The 26,457-nt window shown below is 39.5% G+C and overlaps 1 protein-coding gene across 1 annotated transcript in view; it reads left to right on the forward strand.

Annotated features, from left to right (window-relative positions):
* Window positions 1-23,612, forward strand: part of LOC309646905 (uncharacterized protein) — a gene marked incomplete at its 3' end in the record, with an annotated part of 286,525 nt that extends 262,913 nt beyond the window's left edge. Inside the window, exon 3 of the mRNA XM_082433736.1 lies at window positions 13,371-23,612. Within this exon, the coding sequence (XP_082289862.1) occupies window positions 13,371-13,485 (115 nt within the window). The remainder of the gene's footprint in view (window positions 1-13,370) is intronic.
* Window positions 23,613-26,457: the final 2,845 nt, after the last annotated feature.

The following is a 26,457-nucleotide window of genomic DNA, read 5'->3' on the forward strand; positions in this document are numbered from 1 at the left end:
ACAGCCAAGACTGTCAGAGGAAACATGGCATTTCTTACAGCTTTCTGCTAAGTGTCAGGCTTTGCACTTCAAATATTTGATAAGTGGAGCATACGTGCAGGAGCACATCCGTGCGAAAGGCAGACCCACAGCGTAACTTTCACTCTCCTGTTAACTTTTTCATCTCCCAGAAGTTGTTTCTGTCCATATTTTTACTTCAGCTGGGCTGAGTGGGAGAAAGAACTCAAAGGGAGGTCGAAGCAGATGGCTGTCACAAACTGCATACGGCAATTGAGAATTAGTGTACAAGCACATGCAACCTGGTACAGTACGAAACATTCCAGCATCTGAGCGCCGGAATAAATCAAGCCTGGAGAAGATCGGGATGATCAAAAGATGGGCTCTTCTTTCCCTGTTGCAGATATATATTTAGGCCTTCTGAATTCATTAGGATATGTTCTCTGTTTTCAGTAGGCAAGTTAACACCTAAATTGAGCAGATTCATGTAGATTCTGGTATCTCGCCTTTTTCTCTCCTCCACAGTGTGCTTTCTGAAAAGACATATTTCTGAAGAGATAGGCATCTTTTTCATATCAGGAGGATTGGAGATGATGGCATCAATGTGCCTGGACAAATTTAATCATCATAATAATTACTAAGCAGATATAACACGTTACATTCACTCCCCAATTTATTAACAACAAGTATGCACCAGGCACAGACAGTTTACGTACACTTTCCACGTACATTTTTGGACTACTCATGACCCTACTGGTGACCAATCTGTTGAAAGCAGTTCATTCACAAGTATATGCACTTCTAAGTGTTTTTTTTTTTCAGTAAGAATGATGATAAAGAGACATATACCAACAGTGATTAACAGCAAGTGGTGTCAGATTCACAGCCCAGAAGCCCTTACAGTAGTAGTAAGGAGATGCAGCTCTGCCACGTTGCCTTTTATAATTATAAATAACTGATAATCATCCTCAATTGTACTGTTATGAATTCCAGTTAATGGGGTGAAACGAGTCTTCCCCCCCCCCCACCCCATTCTACAAATGAAGAAACAGAGGAGGAGAGTTTAACTGTCAGTCATCCCCGTTCTCAGAAGAGCAAAGGCCATTTCCACAGTCAGCCTTGCTCCCTGTGGGTCCATCTGCCCCCGCGGGCGTGGAGTTTCGTGGCTGCACCTAAGGCCGGGGCTGGCGAAGCGGGGCCCACGGGCTGCCTCTGCTCCCGCTGCGAGCAGCATCTCCTCCCTTCCCTAAACTTGCTCCCCATGAGGTTTAAGGAAGCTACAGTTTTTTTCAACAAGGCCCTTGCTGCCATTGCCTTTTTGCTTTGTTTCCCTTCCCATCTGTCCTTCTTTGTGAGAGGCAAAAGAAATGCAAGACACACAAGAAAGAGAAAAGGGGGAAAGTGATAGATATTGGCTCAAGAATAAATACTGAATTCCATATTGGTAGACCCAAACACAAATCAACTCTGAACTCCAGGGGTCCACCAACATGCACATAAATCATTTATAATGATAATCCAAGACTAGGTCCAAATCTCATTAAAGTATATGAATCCTTAATCTATTTTGGCAAAAAAGCGCCAATACACATTTTTTCTTTTTATCATAAATTACAGTTCTGTGGCACTGTGCAAATATTACCAAGCTGTAAGACAGCTGTGCTCCATTAAAATGTGTAATGGTCGCTGATTCCTTACAGCACATGGTCATCAGGCTGAATCTACAGCCAGTAATTAGGAAGATGAAATGTTTAATTGTGCCTTAATTTTGATAAAATTTATCTGTCACACATCCCGCAGTCGAGCATTATGCTCACAAATCAATGTCATCGGCCGAGTAGGAACTCAAGCACCAGATTCTTGTCCCTGACAGATTCATTTGAATATGTAACTGCTCGTGATGAGCTACCAGGCTAAGGAAGAAAGTGTAAACTCGCCCTGCTGACATGTTCTGGTGAGGTATGTCCTGTGACTTCCTTTAAGGAAAAGTTAAGACTCAAAAACAATTCCACTCTCACCTCTTAACGGCCCTGCCCACCTCCTGCTCTGATCGTGTAAAGAAAGACCACCCTTCAGGGTCTACCTTTTTCACCTTAAAATCTATTAGTGCAGGGAAGGAGGGCAGAGGAGGAGGAGGAGAAAGAGAGAAAAGAGGGTTTACTCATGCCCTCTGTAGTCCTCCATCCTAACATCCTCATCTAGGGATGGATTGGTGAGGTCTGCAAGAGCCATCGCATTTAACTGGGTACCTAAATATTCATTGATTCATAGCCTGTTAGAACGTTAGAGATGAAGCTCTTCTTGTTTTATACACATGGGAGTGGAAGGCCAGTGAGACTGTCCAAGGACCAGAGCACCATCAGAAAGCGTTCAGATTATCGCTGTGCAATCACAGTTGAGATAACCTACATTTTACAGGAAGTTTTATAATCCTTACAAGCAATATTTACAAATTATGATGTTGAATACATTTTTCAAATGGCAAGAAGTATTATTTTAAGCACAGAGAAGTGTTAAGTACAAATACCTGCCAATGCTGAAAATTAATTAGTGTCATGTTTTCCCCACAAAATGAATCAGTGATTATCTTTCTCACTTACAAGAACGATGGCTCATTACCCAAGAGAATTTAAAGAGCGTATATAGGGGTGTACTTGACATTTTTATTTTACATAGCCCTAGAAATAAAAATAATTGAGGGAGGTCATGGCAAAGACTGTGGGGAGGGGGTGGAAGGCAGGTGTGAAGAAAGGGCAGCAACCTGAGATCAAGATGGACCATCAGAGAGGGCACAAAACAGCCCAGACCACTAGAAAATGGTGTGTCCATATGGAGGGTCTGTTTCCCCAGGCCGGCAAGTTAGATCCTCAATGTGGTCTTAAAATATTCTTAATAAGCCAAAATTTTGCTAAAGGACACCAATTAGGTTTTCTAAGGTGAGGACCGGGCAATTAATGAACCAGCTGAAGACTCAGAGCATGCCAGCTTACTTTAAAGTAAAATAAGTCTCAAGATCAGGAATAATTTTAGAAGAGTCTTCAGGGAGAGCCAAATGGCATTAAGCTATAGCCTGCTAACAAGAACACTCATTAAAACACTTTTCTAAACTTAGCCATGGAAATAAGTCCAAGCTAAAGATATCATATTCCCCATTCCCTTTGGTACTATTTTCATGGGCAGATATATTCAGGGATTGGATAAAAGAGTGGTATTCTAGTAAGATAGTTGTATTTCATCCTACTAGAACTCCACATAAGCTAAACAGAGGGAGGAATAACTGGGAGGGTACAAATAGCATGGAGAATACTACTAAATGACTGGCATTTTGCATCTTTTACAACAAACTGCTTTCACATCCATTGTCTTATTTGGGGCTTAGAGAGGTTAAATTTGTCCCGTGAATATCCAAGAAAGATGAAAACCAGTGTGCTGGGTGCCGGGGATTGGCTCACTCACCAGCCACTCTAGCGGGTCTCTCTCTGATGCTGAAAACACCATTTCCCAGACTCCTTTGTGGAAGCGAGGGTTCTGCGCAGGATTTAGGCACTGCCATTCGGATGCATGTGTGTGAGATCTGAGTTGCACAGAGAGAGAGGCAGGGTGCAGGGCATCCATTTTGGGGGCACCAGACTGTGACAGAAGCAGCAGGATTTGGGAGCCAGCAGTTGTGGTGGCAACTTCCTGATTTGTTAAGCAGTTTTCTAATTCAGCAGCTTCCTGTTCAAGGCAGAGGCGGAGTCCTGATTCTGCAGCATGGCAGGGGCAGCAGCTGCCTCATAGGGGCTGCTTTACAATGTTTTGGGGGAACTTCCTCCCTTTCCACCTCTGTTGGCTAGGGTGAATTCTGTAGGCTGCAACGCAGAACCTCCACCCATGTACCCAAGTTGTGTGATCCCAACCTGGTGTTCTTTTCACGGCTTCTCACCACGAGGTGGAGAATAATGCAAATTCTGTATCTGGTTCAGAATTTGGGAAGGCCTAATGATTTCTGAAAACTTTGTTTAAATGACTTTATTATGATGTAGTAGAGATGGCAATAGACTAACTAGGCAGGAGGACTGGATTCTAGTTCCAGGTGTGACTCTATGTTTTGGGGGCAAATCAATTTCCTATCGGCATAGTGTCCTCATCTTAAAAATAACACACACACAGTAAAATCAATGATTTCTATAGTCACTCATAGTCCCGGTATTTGGAGACTCTGCAAGGATTATTTTAAAGTATATTTATTGGTTTAGCTACCAAAGCATTAAACAATAAGTGATTTCATTGGAAGTAAAATTTTATTTAGCTATGTGTGATAACAGATGTAACTGCAGTACCCTTATGTAAAAATAGTTCCTTGGTCAGAGTTCTTAGGTGGAATCTGTATGACAGGCTGATACTGTTTGCAGAGAGATAATACACATATTTGTTCCATCTTGACTACCCCATTTGGACAGAACCACAAATTCATGCATGATGTGATCCATATGGTCCCACCCCCAAAACATATAAAATAGTTTACAGATTTATGTTTTTATAATATCAGCATTGACAAATGAGAAACTTTCCGTATTTTCTTACTACACTTCACACTCTATGGAATGTGCAGGTGTCAAAAGTTGCAATGTTAGAAAAGTTAGTGAAATTAGGAAACTCATCGGTAAATGAAATTTCATTCAGTCAGCATACAGTTACTGAATGAGCCTTTACTTATTCACGCACATTTAGTGAACACCCACTCTGTGCCAGGTAGAACATTAGGTATTACAGTCTGAAGGGCACAGCCTCTACTCTTATGGTGCACACAATCTAGAAGAAAAGGTAGACCAATGAATATAGGTACTTGCTATTCAGGATGATGAGTGACAGGAAGGTGACTGGGTCAGGTGAGCTGAGCTCATGTGGGGGAGTTTACGGAGGCTTCCCGAGACAGGGATTCATTCCCCAAGTATGTTCTGAAGGCTCAGAAAGTGCTATCAGTGAAGGAGACAGTTGATAGAGCTTTTCAGAGGCGCAGAGCTAGCCTAGGAAAGAGAGAGAAGGACATTCTACAAGGTGTGGCATTTTTGAGAACAATGCTGCAGTCCAAGTGGGAATGTAAAATTGAGTAAACATGTTTTCTGTTTTTAACATTTTCATCTTCCATGAATAAAAAAGCTAACAGAAGGGGAGAAGTATCAGATGAAAGAAAGAAATAATATCAATTTCTGTTGCTGTTTTCTGAGGTGTGAAGAGTACGCTGACTAAACTAACCCACTCTCCAACCCTTTGACCTTCCACAACCTTCTACAGTCCCACCACTAAGAACAGATTCAGGGTATGCTGGAGATGACACCTTGATAAAAATTTACATTTCCTGTGAAAATGTAATTTAGCGTGTTGTTATTGAAATTACTTTGTTCTTTAAAACACAAAGTAGTGAATAGCATCAATAAAAATAAATGTTTTAGTACATATTTTAAAACTTTTTTATTAGAAGAGCATCATAGATTCAGTACAGAAATTAAATTAATAGAGAAGGGTGAGGTAGGCTGGATAATGGACCCTCACAGCCCCTCCAAAATATCTAGGTCCTAATTCCTGGAAGCTGTGATTGTTACCTTATATAGCAAAAGGCACTTGGCAGATGTGATTAAAGATCCTGAGATGCGGAGCTTATCCTGAATTATAGGAGTGGGCAGTAGATGTAACTTAAGTTTTCTTTTAAGAGAAGGTAGAGGAAGATTTGACTACAGGAGAAGGCGATGCAATAACAGAAGCAAGATGCTGCACTGCTGACTTTGAAAATGAAGGAAGGAGGGCAGGCAGCCTTCAGAAGTTGGAAGAGGCAGGGATGGATTCTCTCCTGGAGACACCAGAAGGAACCAGCCCTGCAGCACCTTGACTTCAGCCCAGTGAAACTGATTTCCAACTTCTGACCTCCAGAACTATAAGAGAATAAATTCGTGTGGCTATGTGTTATGGTGTCAATAGTATACTAATACAAAGAGCAAATAAATAATTTTATAAAATTTCCAAACCTGAGAACTACTACGAATATATTATAGGAAAATCGTTATTCATAGGCTAGAATTCTTAGATAAAGTATATGCCATGATTCAAATTTTAACCGCGCTCCACAATTTTTTCTTACAAAAATTAACAAAAGGTTGAAGTTTGTGGAAAAGCTTACCAAATCAGTGCACACAGTTCCAAAAAGAAGACAGAGCACCACGGATGGGAAAATTAAGGTTGGATACTATAATTTGTTCAACAGTCTTGTCTCATTCACTAAATCTGTTGAGAAATTACTTTAAAAGCTAGCAATAAGGTATTGTTTAAATATTTATAATTATTTGCCTTGTAAGGATACTCCTTTTAGAGTGATTCATTCAATAAACATTTATTGAGTGAATCTTTGGAGATAAAGCAGTGATCTAAACAGTCTTGAGCTTCTTTAAGGAGTTCACATCCTTGAAAACTAGACCAAAATATCAATAAATTTCAACATCATGAATGCTATGTAGAGCTATATATACTGTAAGAAGAGAAACCTCGAAAAATGGCATGTTTATTTTATACTCAGATTTTCAAATATTTAACTCCATGACATGCTGTCAGAATTTACACTCTCAATTAACAGGCTTTATTCATTCAACAAGGCCTATTTCTCCTCGTGTTCATGAAAATGACTTAGCAAGTGAAATATCTCAAAATTAATAAGGGAAAGACAGTGTTAGAAACTCTCCAGCCCTGTTCCTTCTCTCCTCCTCAATCTTGAATCTTCCTAGGTAACACCATATCAGTCAGAAGGTAGAGCGTTCCGAGGGTGCTGATGCCATGGTTGGGATGATTGGGGTTAGGAGGAATAAAGAGCTTGAAGGGTAATGATTTCTTTACTGCAGTATGAAACTTTAAGCTCAGTTCTCCTCTTAGAAAGCAAATAGCACTGAGTCAAGTTGTTCAGTTAGTCAAAGTGACATTTAAGTAGTGCCTGAAGATAGTTCTCGGGGCACTGTGCTATTTATTGTCCAGGATTCATGTTTTCAGCCAATCAGTGGGTGCCAGGAGCTAGCAGAGCCAGGTGGCTGTAGCATCAGACAACGGACCCAGCCCGAAGAAGGGTAGGACTGACCACAGTGATACCTCCAGCTGAGTCCTCGCCTCTGTCAAAGGCAGGACCAGAGGACGCCCTCAGCCTCTACATTTCTCTAGCTCAATATTTAAGTTTATTTTTCTTTTTTGATGTTTACGTTTGAGGTTTGAAAGAAAACTTTCATAGGATTAACTTCTGCTCCAAGGAAGAAATGATGTCAAAATTAAAGACTAATAATTCTCACTGTCATATAACACTAGAAACAAAATTAAATTGCCATTATAACTAAGAGCTCTGAAGAGTCAAGTACAAAAATATTCTAATAGCGGTTTTTAAAGAGTCCCAGGTCAATAGAGCCCTGTGAGATCTGAGAATCAGTGCTGTAGATACACTGCAAAATAAGATGCCATTCCATTTGAAGCTAGAATCTAGTTATTAATAAAATTAAATTCATACTTCATCTTAGATCCACAGAATGTGCTTTCATGTCTCTGTACATAACTTTCTTCATGATTCACATGGACCTAAGTGCAAAGCATTGAGGGCCCCCAGTGGCAATGCACGGTGGAGAAAGGAACGTGATTTCTACTGGGTTGTATTTTCATTGTTGAGAGAACTGAGAGAGTAGTAAATGGAAGGAAAATGGATAGACACTCAGAAGACAGTCCATGAAGTGGCAATACTTTTGATATAGTAACTGTAGTAACTGGTATCTTAGTGTCTAAACCTCTGCCTTGTTGTTTCTCAAATGCAATTTTGTTACAATACCTAAAGTCAAACAGCTTCCCAGGACTGATGTATATTCTTCTATATATATGTGAGAACACCAATTTATCAATGTACAATAAAAGAAACATTCTGCTGCTGCCTGTAGTATTTGCCTTCTCTAGACTACCTTTTTTTTTTAAGACATTTGAGAGTCTAATTTCATAACCAGAAGGTTCTTTCTGTAACTAGAATTGGAGAAAAAGAAGTGTCATAGTCAACAGGGGTAATTTCATCAAGACGGGGTAAACCCTGATGAACTACCTCAAGCCCTCAATGGAATGACCAGATATTTTTGTCTTTCCCCTTTTGTTAATGCTGGATAAACAATGACAAATTCTTGTGTGTTGGATTTTCCTATCCTAGATACCTTGTAGATTACTACTTTCTCTTTCTCTGTCAATGCACAATTTAATTGAACTTGTTTCACTTTACAAATAATTGTACTGATATTTCTCTAGGACCAGTCATCCTTGTGAACCCACTGACATGTAGAATCTATGTGTATTTCTGCTTAAATAGCTTTGGGGTTCATTATTACTAGTCATGCTCTAGGGTCATCTTATCTTCAAATTATCAGGAAAACTTATTTCTCTCACGTACACTGACTACATGGAGAACAAAGGCAAGGAGACTCAACTTGGCTGTGGAGATCAAATGGTGTCTCAGCATGACATTCAAGCTAGTCTAATCTGGGAGTTATATCACGGAAGGAAAAATTCTAGCCAGTGGAGATACTAGAAGACAAGCAGGTAGCAACATGTACCAGATCCAGTGCTGCCAGTCAATGGCTGAAGGTGTACGGCACCGTGAAAAACAATGGAAAGAAGAAAGCAGGTCAGACATGACATTCAACAAAACAAGCTGAGATGCAGGGTAAACTTCCAAACTCAACAGGAGGAACTGAGAGCTCATGAGAGAGCCAAGGTATAGATTCAATCAGTCTTCATAAGCCAACACTATGGAAAATAAGAATTTGATTAGGTAGGCATATGTGTGCCCACGGACACCAGCTACTGACTCTATGAAGGCAAAGTAACATGTTAGTTAAGACATGGGCTTTGGAGTTGCAGGGACACAGGCTAATCCTGCCTCTACCACCGACCACCTAGATGATAATAGGCAGTCTCGGTTTTTTCATCTGGAAAACAGAAAGTATGTACCTAAATAGTAAAACACTTGGCACCATACCTAGCACTGCAGATGCTCCATGAATGATGGCTATTATTGTTCCAGCTTCTTCTAGTTGAGAGGCTGCTAACAGATTGCCTGGTGAGGATCTGTGAGTGGTTCTGAGTCAGCAGGATGAAGACATCCGTGCCTGATGCTGAGAGGGCCTGAGGAAGGCAAGGACTGACCGATCAATGCCTCTACATGTGAAAACAAATCAGGGTGAAGTGTGATGGAGAGGAAAGAGCAGGGGTTGGGGTACAACAACCAGGGTTCAAATCATGTCGCTTGTTCTTTGATTTACTAGGTATATAAACAAAATACTTCATCTTTCCAAGCATTAACAATTTTTCACTTGTAAAATAGAGATAATACTTATCTCACAGGGTTGATAGAAGAAATAGATGAGACAATGGCTTTTTCAAGTGCTTAAAATATAGTAGATATTTCAATGTATTTTCCTTTCCTCTCCCTTTCCAACTTGTCATTCATATATGAAAAAAAGGGGGGGTATTCTCAGATTTGTCAATGGTTGGAAAATATATCACCTTGTCTGCAAAAATTATTCTACACATCGTTCACATCATTGAGACATGACTGGAGGAAGTCATAATTGAGGAAGCTGTGATTTAACAGAACAGGCTATAAACACTAAAGTAGGAACCAAACACTCACCGCTAGTGGAATGAGAAGTATTACAAATACTATCAGAAAAATGTTGATATCAGAACAGCAGAAGTAGAATATAAAGTTTCTAAAATAAGAAGATTAATCAAATGTATGGAGTTTTTTAAGTTAAAGATTGATGAAAACTGGGAGGTGAAGGACATTCCAGGAGAAGAGGAAAAGGGAAAAATACCAAATGCTTTGCCACCCAAAAAAGGAATAAGAGACCAGTTTGTTAGTATATAATTAGTATTAATTGAGGAACACTTCCCAACTTTTTGAGATATGATCGAAGTAAAATAAATTGCCGCTATACAGATTGGGTAATTTGACCACTTCTGACATACATATACACCCATGAAACCAGACTCCAGTCAAAACTACACATTTCCATCCCCAAAAGTTTTCTTGTGCCTCTTTGTAATTCATTGCAATCTCCACCCCTTCTCAAGCAATCATTTACCTTCTTTCTGTCATTATAGTTTGCTTTTTCTAGAATTTTATGTAAATGGAATCACACAGTATGTTCTCTTTTTCTACCTTTACTACAATGAGGTATCACCTCACACCAGTTAGAATGGGCATCATCAGAAAAGCTACAGACAACAAATGCTGGAGAGGGTGTGGAGAAAAGGGAACACTCTTGCACTGTTGGTGGGAATGTAAATTGATACAGCCACTATGGAGAACAGTAAGGAGGTTCCTTAAAAAACTAAAATTAGAATTACCATATGACCCAGCAATCCCACTACTGGGCTTATACCCAGAGAAAACCATAATTCAAAAAGACACATGCACCCCAATGTTCATTGCAGCACTATTTACAATAGCCAGGTCATGGAAGCAACCTAAGTGTCCATCAACAGACGAATGGATAAAGAAGATGTGGTACATATATACAATGGAATATTACTCAGCCATAAAAAGGAACGAAATTGGGTCATTTGTAGAGACGTGGATGCATCTAGAGACTGTCATACAGAGTGAAGTAACTCAGAAAGAGAAAAACAAAGATCATATATTAACGCATATATGTGGAACCTAGAAAATGGTATAGATGAACCAGTTTGCAGGGCAGAAATAGAGACACAGATGTAGGGAACAGACGTATGGACTCCAAGGGGGGAAAGTGGCGGGGGGTGGTGGTGGTGGTGTGATGAACTGGGAGATGGGGATTGACATGTATACACTGATATGTATAAAATGGATGACTAATAAGAACCCGCTATATAAAAAAATAAATAAAATTAAATTAAAAAAATAAAAGTAAATAAAAAGTGGTAGAGTTGGGATTTGAACCTAGGCAGCCTGTCTCTAGAATCTATGCTCTTAACTAGAGCTCAGAAACTTTTTCTGTAAAGAATCAGAAAAATAAATATTTTAGGTTTCGTGGGTCATATGGTCTTTCTTGCAACTACTCAACCATGCAGTTGTAGGATAAAAGCAGCTGTAGACAAATGGGTTTGGCTCTTTTCCAATAAGACTTTATTAAACAAAAACGGGCTGTGGGACTGAGTCCACAGGCTGTAGTTTGCCAAACACTGCTTTTAATGACTGTACCACCTTGTATTGATGGAAGAAGCAAAGAAGAAACCATAGACTTAACTATATTCCAAGGAAGTTACAGAAGTGAGGATTGGAATATTCATTGAAATCCCAGAGAGAAATCTTAGTTCAGTCAATAGGACAGGTTAGAAGGCAGAATTAAGAAGTGGAGTTAAAAAAACTGATTTGCAAGAAGGTATTGTGATGAATAATTATTTTAGTTGCACTTCATTCCTTCACATTCATACACAGAACATGGGAAACCAGAGTGCTGGACTCTAAATAAACAGAACAAAGCCAATATTACCAGATTCTTGTAATATTGTTTGTTATGTGATATAAAGTGTGAAAATGATATTCAATGTAGCATATACTCTACAGTTGTGCCTGTGGACTACATATGCATATGGGAAACAAATGAAAAACACAAAAGTGAATCTGATATGCCCCTTGACAGGGTGTGTGTCTCTTCATTTGAGAGTCATTACTCAACAACTGCCACTGATGGGAGAGCTTCACATCCTTCAGGTGTGCTTTACTGAGGAAAAAATGTTATAGAAATACCCATCAAGAGCTGCTGCTTCTTTAGCGTATGGTTGGAATTTCCATGGTATTTCTCCCTTTGGCTGTCCTGAGTACACAATTTCACGTCTTTCTTTCAGCAGTACAAACAAGGACAGTCAACATTTTACCCCAGTAAGTGTAATCAGAACCCGGAGCTGTAATTAGATTTACTAATGAGGACCCCATAAGTCTGTGTTCTTGAATTTTTAAACTGTCCACATTTCAAATACAAATCCTTTTGCTTCAGTTCAATTGACCATGTATTTGCATCACTATTATATGACAGGTTCAGTGATTAGATTCTGGGAGAAAGGAAAAGATGAAGAAACAATGCCTGTCCACAAAGACTTTATGATGTAACAGGGTGAGGGAGAATTAGGCAAATAACTGTCAAACAGGATTGAACCATATTTAAAAGAGGAAGAGATCAATCTGGAAAGGCTTTGGGAAAGGTGGAGGCATTTACCATGAGCCTTGCCCAGCAGACAGGATGTGGTCAGACAAAGATGTGGAACAGTAGGATTTCTAAGAGAGACAGCCCTGAGCAAAGTCACAAACATACAGAGTCAGCAAGGCTTGAATCAGCTTGGATAGTTAAAGTGATTTTTCTTTTTATTGACCAAATTTCAATGAATGAGATTATTTTATATCAAAATCCCAAAGCAGCCATTTGAAGGTTTAATTTAGTCACTTTGAAATAAACTTCGCATTGAACTCCAAACTGAAAACACTTCTCAACTCCATCCTGAATGGAATCATACAAATTCCATTTGTGGTATATTCTAGAGACAAATGAAGAAATAGATTAAATTTCCCAAATTCTGATCCTTATTCCTTCATTCCAATGACACCCACAACTTCAAACCATGTGTTTCCTGAGTGCAATGGATTATGGTACCACGGACCTAACAATTCTTGCTTAGAAAGTAGAGTGAACACCTTTTAGAATCTGGAAAGCACAAAGAGGGTCTTGGAGCTGGGGTCACTGAGGCTATGGGACGATGAGAAATATCCAGACTTGAGCAGAAAATCTGTTGTCACATTTCCCACACTGCAAGTGCTAATAAAGACTTGGTAATGATGGCAGAAGACTTTTCTGGAAACACTTATGACATTGGTAATGACCCATACTGGGGAGATAAATCCAGTCTGTAGCCATGCTTAAGTAAAAGAAATTCTTATTACCTCATTTGTCTACTAATAAGTATGTCTTTAGAGGGTCCTTTAAATATTATTGATGTGGTAAGTGATAAAAGAAGACTCTTATTGCCTGAAAACACTGAGTAAGTTACCTTCATTATAGCACCTCCACGGGAGGCTTCTCAGTTTGCATGAAAGGTAGATTCAAGGTCCAGAAAAGTTTGTTTTCATTAAGAAGAAGAAAAACCATGTCCTTGATAATTTTTTTTAAATTCAGCATTAGTAAATGATTTTAGCTGCCTTCTTTTGTGTGGTTGTGATGTCAGCTCCAAAAGCTAATTTAATACAATCATGTCTATTCTATCCTTCTTCTTTTTTTTTAATTTGAGGGATGCTCTACCTTGACGTAGAATTCATTCGTTATTTATCACATATTTACTAAATTCTAATATACGTCATGCAGTGTGCTGGACATCGAGGATTCACCTGGAAACAGTTCAGACAAGAGCCCTGCTCTCATGTTGTTTTCATCCCAGCACTGCCAGTATGACTACAGTATCCCTCCTCCTAAATTGTAAACTCCAGCATCTATTCATCTTTTGTATTCTATTTGGTGCGAGCCCACGGCCTTGAATGTACATACTTACCAATTATTTACTATGTAGAATTTCGACTTTCCACCTCATATTATAGTTGATTGTGTCCTCGTATTCTTCCTATCCTAGTGACTGAGGAAAGATAGTGCGGCAGAGATGTACTCTTCTGCTGGGACACACAGCTAGACTACATTTCCCAGCCTCCTTTGCAGTTAAGACCACATGACTATCTATCAGCCAATAGTATGAGAGAAGTAACTCACTCAAAATGTGCCTCTTCCAAGCCTGGTCATAAAATCCTCTCATGAGACAGCCTCCCTGCTGTTGGATGTGACATCCACAAAGTCATCAAGTCAGCAGAACCCTTGTCAAATGTCATAAAATTACTGTGTGAAGTAGAGCTCCCCTACTTATCTAGATCTGTCTTGGACTCTTTACAGAAATGAAAAATAAACTTCTATTCCGCATACGCCATTAGTGATCTTTGGTCTATTTATTGTAACAGAAAGTCTATCCAAATTAATCAATGTCTTTGCACCTTGTACACAGGAAACTTTAGGATGCTAAGTGACAGAACTGAATGTTGGAAAAAGAAGTCTCCCTTTTGGGTCATAAACCACCACTATCTGCAGTCAGTAGATGACTGCTTTTGTTAGAAAACACCAAACATCACGAAATCAAAGATTTCATTCTCATTTAGATGTTTATAGTCAAATAAGTGATAGCAAAAGTGAATGATCATTTATAGAAGTATTATTTTTTTCTGCATTCAGGAATCCAAAGCTGGGGAAAAACTGAATACAGTTAACTTTTCCAAACTGCCATAGGCTCACTGTTGAGGTTGAAGTTTGTCTAGACCTAACCAGAGTAGCTGTCAAAATTTATCAAAAAACCTATTTTATTCCTGTTTTTACCTATAGCTCTTCTCTTCACCTTCTACTAATTTGCCTCAAAAGATTGGGAAGATGCTTTTCAAAGTCCCTTTCACTCTGTCTCCAAAATACACTTAAATGCATTTTGATAGAAGTAAAAATAAAGCTGACATTATCACACACACAGACACACACGTTATAGCCCTATGCTAGCTCACCAATAAATTACGCATTACTCTCTAAATAGAGAGATATATTCATTTCAGAAAAGGCTGCATATTTTGTCTATCACTTTGTGATTTCATAGTAAGTAGATATGGTTTAGCTAGAATACTTGGACCAGAAAATAAATGACTCCTGTTCATCCTGTGGGTGCCAACTACGTTCAAGCATGAGGGGTTGCTGGCCCGCGGTGCCAACATACAGCACCTTCGCAGGGAGGCCAAGGCCCTCATGCTCCAGCAATAGCAGACGGCGCTCCGATGAGGCAGGCTGCTTCTGGCAGGTGGCAGCGCAGGAGGTAGTAAGTGAAAGCAGCTCAGCATAAATAGTTCCAGTGAAATACAAGAATAATATTCTGGCGTCCCCAACTCCTTTTCTCTCATTCATGACTCACAATAAACACATATTCTGATGGGCAAATGGCTAAACTACCCCAAAGAAATGAAGAGTCATCTCCAACCTCTAATGCAAACTCTTCACTGATCTGGAAACCTTTCCCCCTCAAGTTAAGCAAAGTTTGAAGAGATACGGTTCTCTCCTCAGTGACCTTGGATATCTGTCCCAGGTTGTTGGCCATTCTGGTCATTTCTTCTTGACCAGCTGCTGTCTTCATATCAAGGGGGATTTGGAGCATTCCATGGGTCAGGAGAAGGTAATGTGTTCTAGGCCATTTCTAATCCATGGAAAGCCCCAGGTGTATAAGATTGAACCAGCCAACAAGAGAGAGAAAGAGAGGAAGCCATAGAAACAGAGACACAGATGGTATTTGACCCAGGAAAAAAATAATAAACAAGATTCTAACACATCCATAGACAACTAACAAATTGAAAATGTAATATCTCTAAGAATTAAGAAATTTTTATAGGGTTGAAAAATGTAATTGCAGGCTTTTACTTTTGGGAGATGGAGATGAAAATTTATAGAGGCTCTTTGCACATTTAAAATACACCTTGAAATTTGGTATTGGGTAAAAGAGAATTCACTATACTATGCTCTCTAATTTTGTATAGGTATGAAAATTATAAAAATTTTTAAAAATGAAACATAACTAAATAAATAGCACTAAGATTAATAAGGATTTCTCATTAATTTACCATGTTTATAACTCAATTTCTATTGCTTCATTTTTCAGAAATATCTCTATTTCTACAAACAGAATTACTGAGAGGTTATATAGTCCAGCAACAGTGAAATTCCTTTGTAAAGGAGAGGAAAACAAATTTAAAAAGAAAACTTAGAAGGAAGAAATTAAAAGTTACCAGGGGTGATTAATCACAGGCTACAGGAATTGCTGGGAGTGAGTTGTTTCATTTAAAGCTCCAAAATTTGTCAAGATTTTGCTGTCTGCATCTATGGGACAGACTCTATGATACAGAATGGGCACCGAAACCAACTGAGTGGAATGGAAAACTCTGCCTTCTAAAGTTAATCTAGTCACTGCAAAATTTAGCAGGTCTATTCAAGTAAACAGGCTCCAAAGTGATAAGTAGCACAATCAGAGGTTTTAAACCAGTTCTACTTTAACAGGTCAGAATTTCAAGTTTGATTAAATTTTTCACTCCCCTGTTGCCTGATTTCTGTTCAGCCTAGACTAATTACTTTCAGGACCTTGCTAATTGGGATGACTAGCAAAGACAATTTGTCATGTGGCTCATTTTTCTTAATGTTTTCAATATTTAGTGTTCAATGTTTATAAAGTTATTGTAAATTAGATTAGTAGTCACAAAAGTCAACACACAGTTCCCACAATTTAGCATTTCAAGGTCATCACTGACCCTCCAATCTTCAATAAGCCATTTGAGATTATGTTACTAAATTCTGTTTGTAATTATAACTTGGCTATAGAAAACTTTTTCTCTGTGGGGATTCCAGGTAAATTGCTCTTTCTTGGCATTCTTTTTACCCAGGAAATGAGGAAAGCTGAAGTAATTCTTCCTTTAAATTGAGATACCCCTTGAGGTGGCAAAATCTTAACAATGTGGGCAGAGCAATCAGCGGGAAAAAAATGACCAATAAGCGATGTTAGCCTGAAAATTTGGGAAAACATGTTTCTACACAAGCCTACAACTGAAATCAGATCCCAAACTTCCCAGGTGATGCCCGCTACATGCCCCTCAAGTACGGGGGATGGTGCCACACCATCCGTCACTCCGAACTAAACATCACAATGTTCCAGGGCTCCAGAACTTGACACCCAAAGCCTAAAACTATTGAGATATTTATGCTGCTCGGTAATAATCCTCCTGGAAAAGCAGGTAATTGATAAAGTGAATGAACTACTCAGGCAATTAATGAAATACTCACACATCAAACACTGATTTAATAAGACCATATGACTTCTGAGGCTTCACTATATGCCTGGTAATTTACACCCAGGATCCCATTTAATCCTAACAAACACTGCTGTAAAGCAGGTGTTCTTATCCCCGTTTTACAAGCGAGGACCTGGGACACAGAGGTATTAACTAACTTGTCCAAAGTCATAAGTGGCAGAACCAGGATTCAAACTTAGTTGTAGTAAAGGCTGTTGATGCCTTGTTGATACCCTCTTAATCCTATCATTGATTTCCAACTTCCAACCCACAACTGCATTTCTTTTCCTGATGATTTCTCCTCCCTCTGTTCCCTGCTTTACCAGCTCTTGAGACAGGCCAGAATTGCCTGGGAAATAACTCCCCTCTGCATCAGCTTTCGACCAACAACGAACAGGAATTGGTATACAAATACCCCAGCTCTCTCACTCTTGGGGGGTAATAACACTGGCTCCCAGGTTTCCCTAGTGGGATCAAACTTGACTCCCATAGTGATAACTTACTTGATAGCATTCCCTTCACTGGATACCTTTACTATCCAAAACTGTGCCCCCTCCAACCAGGGTTTCCTGGGATCCCCTTGCAAATAAACTACTTGTCTCAGAGTCTACTTCAGAACTAACCTAAACTAAGACACAAGGTCTGCCTGACTCTAAATCCTTATGATGCTTTCACTTTTCAACACTGGGAATATGGCAATTCAGGAGAGAGACAAATGTCCAGGATGTGACATATTGTTAATAATGAAGAAAACTGGGTGTTTAATATATATATATCAGCCTTTCTCATTGGACAGTAGGCTGCTTAATGCATCAACTTGATCTGTTACACACTTGCACCCCTCCAGTCTGGCACATCACCATTGGATCCAAAGTATGTGTCACTTTTTATTTTATACACTTGGGTGGGGAAAAAAAATCGGCATCCCCTTTCCTGCTTGATCACTTGTAGGCCTTTTGCTGCTGATACTACATACTTCATCAGAGAGGTCATTATGCCCACAGGTTAGGAGATCATCCTTTCGTTCCAGGATGTGAAAACTTAGGCTTCCCTGTTAGCCCTCTAGATAAGGAACTCAATAAATATGTGTTAGAATTGAATATGAAATAGAAGCTGAGATTAATCAAAGAGAGATAATCTGGGGGCAAAAAGTATTAGAGCTGTAGTAGCCTCACAGAGCAGACACTGAGAACCCTTTGCCCAAAGATGAGTCTAATTTAGGCCATATTTTTAGATGAAACTTTGTGAATTTAATTGTGAATCTACTTGTGCTCTTTATTGTGTTCAGCCTTGAAGACTTGGAGGCATGCATTACATAGGATCTGGCTCTTGGAGCCTGTATTCCATTGGCAGAGGCAGATTACAAACCAACATTGATGAGAAGTACATCATGACAAGTACAGGAATAGTGAGTGTTCAAAGAGCTGTGTGACTGGTAGAGGGTGGAATGCGTTCTGTGTGGGGTTTCAGGGGTGGCAGAAAAGTCTGGAAGGCTTTACAGAAGATAACAGTTGAGTTGGATTTTGAAAGACTGAAAAGGAATTTATTAACAGAAAAGATGGAGTAGTGGGGATAGTTTTGAGGAGAGAGGTTTAACACAACATTTTGGCTCTGGACAAAGAAAAAATGATTTCCTCTTAAAAGTCAAAATGCTTAGAAACATAAAGTTATAAAATATTAAAGTTATACAGTCCCACCTTGGAATGTTGGGGAAAAAATAACAATAGCTAACAATTCCATAGTGTTTACTCTGCCAGATTCTGGTCTATGTTTTTTACATTTAAGAGCTCATTAAATTTTCTCACACCAACCTTATGTAAGAAATATTACTATTATGCCACTACAGATGGAAAATTAAGGTACAGAGAGGTTAAGAACATTGCTCCAAGTCACACAGCTATTAAGTAAAGCCAAATAATCTGGCAGTAGAGTCTTTGCTCTTAATTAGTACACTATCATGCCCTTAGCAGTAAAGGTGAATTAGGACTAACAGTTAGAAATAACTATAGAAACTTGAAATAGATAATAACCAAAGTGAGTAACATTTTTGTGTAAAATTTGTCTCTTACATATGATTTATACCCTTATATGGCCTCCCAGTACAGTCCCTTGAAGGCAGTATAGCACATGGTTAATAGATTCCTGGCATCAGCCAAATGAGAACTTGGGTCCCTGGCAGCTCTGCTACATACTACCTCAGGGACCTGGGTCCCTTTTCTTAAGTTCTGGAGACATCCACTTCTCCATCTGTCAAATAAGGATAAGAGTAGTCCTCATCTCAGAAGGATGCTTTGAGAATTAAATGTGCTAATGTATATGCTGAACTTGGCACAGAATCTTACACAGAGTAAGTGAATAATAAATGTCAGCTCTTTATAATAGTTGTAGAATTTAATAACTTTATTGTTTATTTTACAAAGCTGATAAAATGGGCTGTGTAAGAGTTAACCTAGAATAGGAAGAGAATGCCAGAGAAGTAAAAGAGCACTGCGGTTGGAGGTGTAAAACCCCCTCTTCTCCTGGAACCCCCTCTTCTCCTAGCTGCAGTACCAAATCTTTCAAGTGGTACCATGGTATTTTGTCGTTTGCAGTGGTGAGTCAGCAAGGCACGGACCCCAGCATTTACCAATAATCAAGGGATCTGGTGTCTATAAATCCCAATGATTGGGACTAGAGAGCAGAACTGCCTTAATGGGCAGCACAGCAAGTGGCTAGTCTTCCCTTTCAAAGGGCTGCGGGTCAGGACCATTACTGACATAGATTTATTTTTTTCTCTTTCTAAACAAAGTATTTTTTAATAACCTAGTGACACAGTAACACGATTACTGTATAATAAAGAATTTGTTCCTGGGAGGTACCCTCTAAATTTTTGGACTTTCCCCAGTGATAAGGGTGTCTTTGTTATTCATAATGGGCCCAGATAGTTTATGTTAATGAGGTGACTCAGGATGAGGACTGGCCACATGGGAAAGACCAATTGTGTAATTGGAGGGTGTGGCTTTGAGCCACATGAGATCAGCCCAGCCTCCAGGAGGGGAGGGCAGATGGAGAGTGAGTTCAAACATGTGGCCAATGATTCAGTCATTTATGTCATCATAATGAGACATCAAATAAAAACTCTGGACACTGAAGCTCAGATGAGCTTCCTGGTTGGTGATACATGTTGATGTGCTGGGAAGGAGATGCAGCCTGAGGTCATGGAAGCTTCATATTTGGGGTGCTGCCAGACTTCTTCTTTTGACTAGTCCGCATTTATATCCTTTATAATAAGACTGTAATCCTAGGGTGGAGCCCACATGAATGGGATTAGTGCCCTTATATAAGAGACTCCAGAGAGCTCCTGTGTCCCTTCTAACATGTGAGGACACAGCAAGAGGATGGCCATGTGTGAGCCAGGACACGGGTTCTCACCAGACACCAAATCTGCCGGCACCTTGATCTCAGACTTCCCAACTTCCAGAACTGTGAGAAATAAATTTCTGCTGTTTAAACCAAAAAATAAAAAAATAAAAAAATAAAAAACCCACAAAGCTGTAATCCTGAATTCTTGAGTTCTGTGAGTCATTCTAGTGAATCAACAAACCTGAAGGGGTAAATGGAAACACCCAAATCTGTAACCAGTTGGTCTGAAATGTGAGTGGCCTGGGAACGCCTGAATTTACAGCTGGTGTCTGAAGTGAGGAGACTTCTGTCCTAACTCTGGGTAGCTGGCATCAGAAGTGCATTGCAATGATCAAGTTGAGAAATAAGTTGGAAATGATTATAAGTAAGACATTTTACTCCATCAGGAAAGAAAATAAAACATGAGGTGCCATCTTAAAGGTATCTAAAATCAAAGAACCGTGTGGCTTTGGAGAAGCATAATATTTATAAAAATCTTTTTACTTTAACCTGGAGCTGCTTGCTTACCTTTATTCACATTCATGTGTGTGGCTCAGGGTATAGTCAGTGGCCATTGAAGGCCATGCAGGCATTTGCGGGCACTCCCGGTTTTTAATTAATGAAACCATCAAATAAATGTGACTTCATCCAGACAAAAACGCCAATGCCACAAGACTTACTTGTCTACCTTTTTTCAGCTCCATGCCTAACTTGTTTAAAATTGTACAGGAGGATGCTAGATGTTTAAGACACCCATTGGTTATCGTAAATGCTTTTATCCAATCATTGATCCATTAGACACATATATACCGACAACCTACTATGTGTCTAGCACAGGGTGAGACAGAGTGAAAAGAACACAACACTTGGCCTCAGAAGCTTCCTGAAGTTGTGTTTGCTAGCTCTGTGACCTTCAGCAAAACATTTGCCCTTTCTGTAAAATAAGGAGATTGGACTAGATCACATTATTGGGATTATAAAAGTCCTGTCCAATGGTAAACACTATTGATTCCTGGAGTCTGCCTGCATTTCCTGGGAGACTGAAGCCCGAGCCCCTGTTCTTCACTGTGTGTTTGCCTACTCTCTTGTGAGTCTTCCCTCATCTCCTTCTCAAACCCCCCTCCTCATTCCATAAATCTGCATACGAAAGGACCAGACAGCTGTAGCTCTCAACAGCTTTGGTTTTCATCACTGCCTGTGTCATCCTGCTTGCTGAAGCGGCTTTTTAAAGGGGCTGAGCCTCCTTTAAACAATTCTAAATATTTTTGAAGTTATAAACCAGAACATAACAAGCTTACCAGTAGAGAAAACAGGAGAGTTTTTCTGCAGGTGGTTAAGCTAACTAGAGGACTTCTCTGTGGGAGCTATTCTGTGATGTAGGCTGATCACAGAGGGGACCAGAGCAGTATTGGAGGAACTAGGATAATGTCAGGCAGTAAGAGAAGCTGGGGAGGATGGTAGCATCATGAAAGGAAGCATGAGAAAGGGAAAGAAGCCCCCCTTAAGAGAGGACATCCTGCAGGCAACCCACTCTACTATGTGCACTATTTATATCAATTTAAAGTTCCCCACACAAGCAAAAAGGAGTCATAGCAGTTGTAAGGAATAGTACTGGAACTGAAAGGACATCACTGCTGGAACAGCAAAGACTTCTGTTCTTGCGACATATAAGTCAAAGGTAGAGAAACAGACATTCACACACTCACATGCTGCCACTCCCTGCTATAATTCTTTTCCTGCTAGCCTGACTCCACATCCCATTTTAAGTTAATCACTGATTTAGACATAATGAATTGTTCTGTGGCAGCTCAGGTAAGCACACAGCACCAGACTTTTTTTTTTTTTAATACCAAGAGAATAAAAACAGCAAAATATAGCAGTACGGTAACTTAATATGAGATTTACACTGCAAAGCCTAAAAACTCATGGTCCAAGAATGAGCAATGTCTTTGACATGACCTTGAGAAGCCACTGCCAAAGACTCATCCATGCCACTTGTATACCTCTGCCCCCTCCAACTGCTCTGAATAAATAGCATTTTCCTTTGCGATGGTAACATCAAAACACCTCCAAACACTGGCACTTTAAATTTCTGACCCCAATATATTGTGATGTCTGACTCCTTGTTGATATCTGACTTTCACTCTTTTAGTCCTTTGTGTTTCATCTTGTAATTCTCCTTCACCTATTTCCTAAAAGAGCAGGGCCATGGCTGAAGAAATGGTACCCTTGGATAAGAAAAGAAAAAGATGTAGAACTTCAGCAAGAGTATAGCACTTAGACTTATACATGAGTATAACACTTAAGACTGATCAAATTCAGACCCTGTTCACAGGAAAATAAAAAATGTAGTCAGTCACTTCTTTGCTTCCCTTGTGTAGTAACAGATACTCAAGAACTTAGATACATGAAGGTTACAGGCTGCATGTTTGCTGTCATTTCCTTGATGAACATTCTATGGAATAGGACCTATGGGACAGCAGAAAAGGTATAGTTTTTGGAATCTAGAGGGCTGGATTTTGGTCCCAGCTCATCTACTTAAAAGTTGTATAGCCTCAGGCAAATGAACTGACCTACAGGACCCTCAGCTTTCCTTATCTGTTAACAAAGGAGGAGAAGGAAGAAAAAAAAGGAGGAGGAGGAAAAAACAAGACAAGGAAGGAAGGGAGGGAGAAAAGTAGATAGGAACTCATAGGGTAGCAGTTATATAATATGTTTGAAAGCAGTATATACAATGCAAAATTTATATAAATAAATATGATTTATAAAAATGGTACTTTAAATACTGTTAAAGTCCTCTGCTTATTGAAAAAAATATCCAAGAAACAAGCCATGCTTTCTTGCTCGAATACTTAGGAAAAGCATCGCCTTGAGATGAACTGCAGAATCTGCACCCCAGGACAACTGCTGTTTGCTCCTGTTGAGTGGCAGTGTAGGTCTGGCTTTCTAGGACATTCAGCTCAAACCCACCCCCTCCAAAGAATGTGTCTTTTTTCGTTAGCACTTTTCACAGATCACAGACTTCTTGGTTTGACTTTCCACTGGCAGTGTTTTTCCCTGCAGCCTGAAGTCCTGCCCAGGTTAGAAAACTAGGCATCAGACCATACACTCAGGACAGTCCTGTTGACAACGACCCCGGACTGAAATAGTCCGTGGAGGGTGGGAGGATGACTGTCTCACTGCACACTGGAGCTGTTAGTTCTGGTTTGGTGTTCGGTAAAGAGAATACGAATCAGGACATGCAGTCTTGCGATAAACGGGAACTAACGGAGGCAATTAGGGAAGAGCACCTGTCGGTGAGAAATCGCAACGTCTAGGTTGGCCGTAGTAGCCAGCCACTGCGCCCAATTGTCATTCACAACAACGGAGAGCCTCTGGACTGTGAGTGCGAGCAATGATGGACGGCCGTAAAACTCGCAGATGAGTTTTCACATTGTCTAATAAAATTCTACGACGCTGTCGACCTGTGTTGACACAGACCTACACAGGACTGGATGATAAAATGTTGTAATGGGAAGCTAATTGTTTCCTTGGGTTTACATGTTTGTCTTTTATTTCTATGGTTCTAGATACAAATTCTGGCTCTCTTAAGAGTGACCGTGAAGATGGTCGTCAATTCTGAGTCCCTAGCAGTCAAATATCCTATTGCCCAAAACATCTCAAGCCAAACAGGATGGGCAGCAAAATGAAAGCCCCAACATTCAGATCTGAATTTAGGCGTATGTGGTATCAGGGCTGCCTCAGATATGGCCCAAAACTGTATATTTTAAGTAAATAAAATAAATAAAAGGTGGATACAGCCATGTAAGTTCTAGATTAGGGATTGCTTTATATCTGTTCTAAAGATGCCATCTTGATAAAGGATAAGAAAGAGTATTTTATGGTCTAAAATTAGCCTCGGAAGATATCATCATAAAAGTGTAATTCAATTCACATGTAACTTGGAAGGTATAAGCTGGAAAAGGGAAATAGAGAGTGAGAATTCACAAAACAAGACAGTTTTTACTTCATGTTTATTTGATTTTACATGCTCAGCATGAAACATAGCTGAACAAACAAATAATTGTGGAGGGAAGGGTGGGGGAAGGAGATCTGGTTAGATATAAACACATAAACTCTGGGTAAAATTTTGTTTAGTTTGCTACTCTGCTCCCATTGGCTAGAACAGGCAAGCATATAATAAGTATTTAATAAGTATTTCTTGAATAAACAAAAACTCAGCATATCAAAATTTGTCTTATTGGTTAGACAAGATGTTTACCTAAGTTGTTATTTTTAATGCAGCTTCAAAAGATATAGAATTGACAATTCTCCAAAACGTTTGTCCATTGAAAGTCTCAGAAGCATGGACACGAAGATATGGTACAACTACCTGGTCATTTTCTATATTAAAGGTGAAAGAGAACATTATCTATTAGAATGATCACCTATTAATGCTGCTTGTAGATACGTATATATTATACTTCATTTGGAAAAGTCCTTTATTGATCTTTGCTCCATTTCTCTAAGATAGTGATTAAGGGTTAATTATGCTTGCTTCTTGCCTGTCTTATAAAGAGTTATGGAATTAAAGCTAGTAGCCTCTTTTGGATTGTTGGAAATAGATTAAGATAATTATTTTCAAAATAAAAATTGAAAAATCGAAAGAAAAATCACACTCTAGAACATGATGGCATCTGAGAATCAGATTTCACAGGGACTTGAATCTCATTAGCATCAGTTTTCGAAGCATTTCAGCCAATGGAACCATAGTTCACAAACAAATATAAATCAAGTGTGGAAGCCAAAATTACTTTCAATCTTATATGCTCCTTTTGTGCCAAAACATATTCAAAGTCAAAGTATAAATCTGTGGGATAGTTAAGTCTTTCTTGACTACACAGACCCCAGGTTCTTGAGTAAATTACGTATGTTGTAGGACAGAAGAATATTTTGTATAGGATCTTCACAAAAGATTTTTTAAAACACTTGACAATTAAGATAACAAAAAACATATGACAAATTATCTAAAGTAAAAATAAATGTGATAATACTATATCAAGGCATGAATGTGTACTATATATATAATGTATAATTTGCACTGTGGTTGGAATTTATAAAAGTAAAAATTTGAGAAATTTACACACAGACTCTCATTAAGGGAGGTTTAGTGATGACAGGTTCTTGGAAAGAAAGAACTGGCAGAGGTTCTCAACGCAGCTCCCTTTCAGATGATAAAAGACGATGCGTTGCCCCCCGAATCAAAGAGGAAAAGTAAATCTCTTGACTTCAATCAGAGCAGGTAGACAAATCCCTCAGCACTCCCGAGGACCTCTCTTTGTGGGTTCCTTTCTAATTGCAGATAAGCACTAAATTATGCAGAAAGGGAGAAATATACATTCAATAAGTTGGCCTGGAAGACAATTGCTATATGACTGCTTACAGAAGACAGATCAGGAATGTGAAATGAGTTCTACCCGGTCATGGTGGGGCTGACCCAGACCAAAATTGCCCAGGGTGTAAATCCAACAGGACTTGCCTGGGCTCTGCTGTTGGGCAGCCCTGCCTTTGAATGCAATACTCAGTCAAAGATGAGGTTACTCTTTGTTATATCCAAAGAGATTCCAGAATGAAGATGTATATTCACAGCAGCTAGAAGAGCACGTCCTTGAGGAGGAGAGAGTCCTTCCTCATCCTGCCCAGCTATCAAGGCACGACGTGCATATTTCTTCTCTATACCTGCTAGGTGACCAGTATTTTCCATGAAGGCTCTAAAACGTCCTGTCATCACACATAAGAATAAAGTTCATAGCATTTGTCTTCTTTGACATCTCAAAAAGCTCTTATGCCCCAAGCTTATCTGTCTACAATACAGCTCTGATCATGTCACTCTCTCAAATAAAAACCACTAGAGTACGTGGCATTCTTCTAGGACCCATACACCTTAACTCATCGGGCTTCTGCACGGGCTGTACCTTCTGCCTATAGCACCCTCCTCAACCTCGTGACAGCTCATGTGGCCTCTCTTCCTGCAGTTTTCATCAACACACACTTCCTATCCCGCCAGGCTCAGCAATGCCTCCTCATCCTGAGTGCCCACGGAACTTCACCTCTATCTCTATTCTATTCGAATTCTATTTGAATCAATAATTTACTTATGTGTTTAAATAACAGCTCTGTTCACTAAT

This window comes from Balaenoptera physalus (assembly GCF_965194825.1).
Source record: "Balaenoptera physalus genome assembly, chromosome: 17".
NCBI lineage: Eukaryota > Metazoa > Chordata > Mammalia > Artiodactyla > Balaenopteridae > Balaenoptera > Balaenoptera physalus.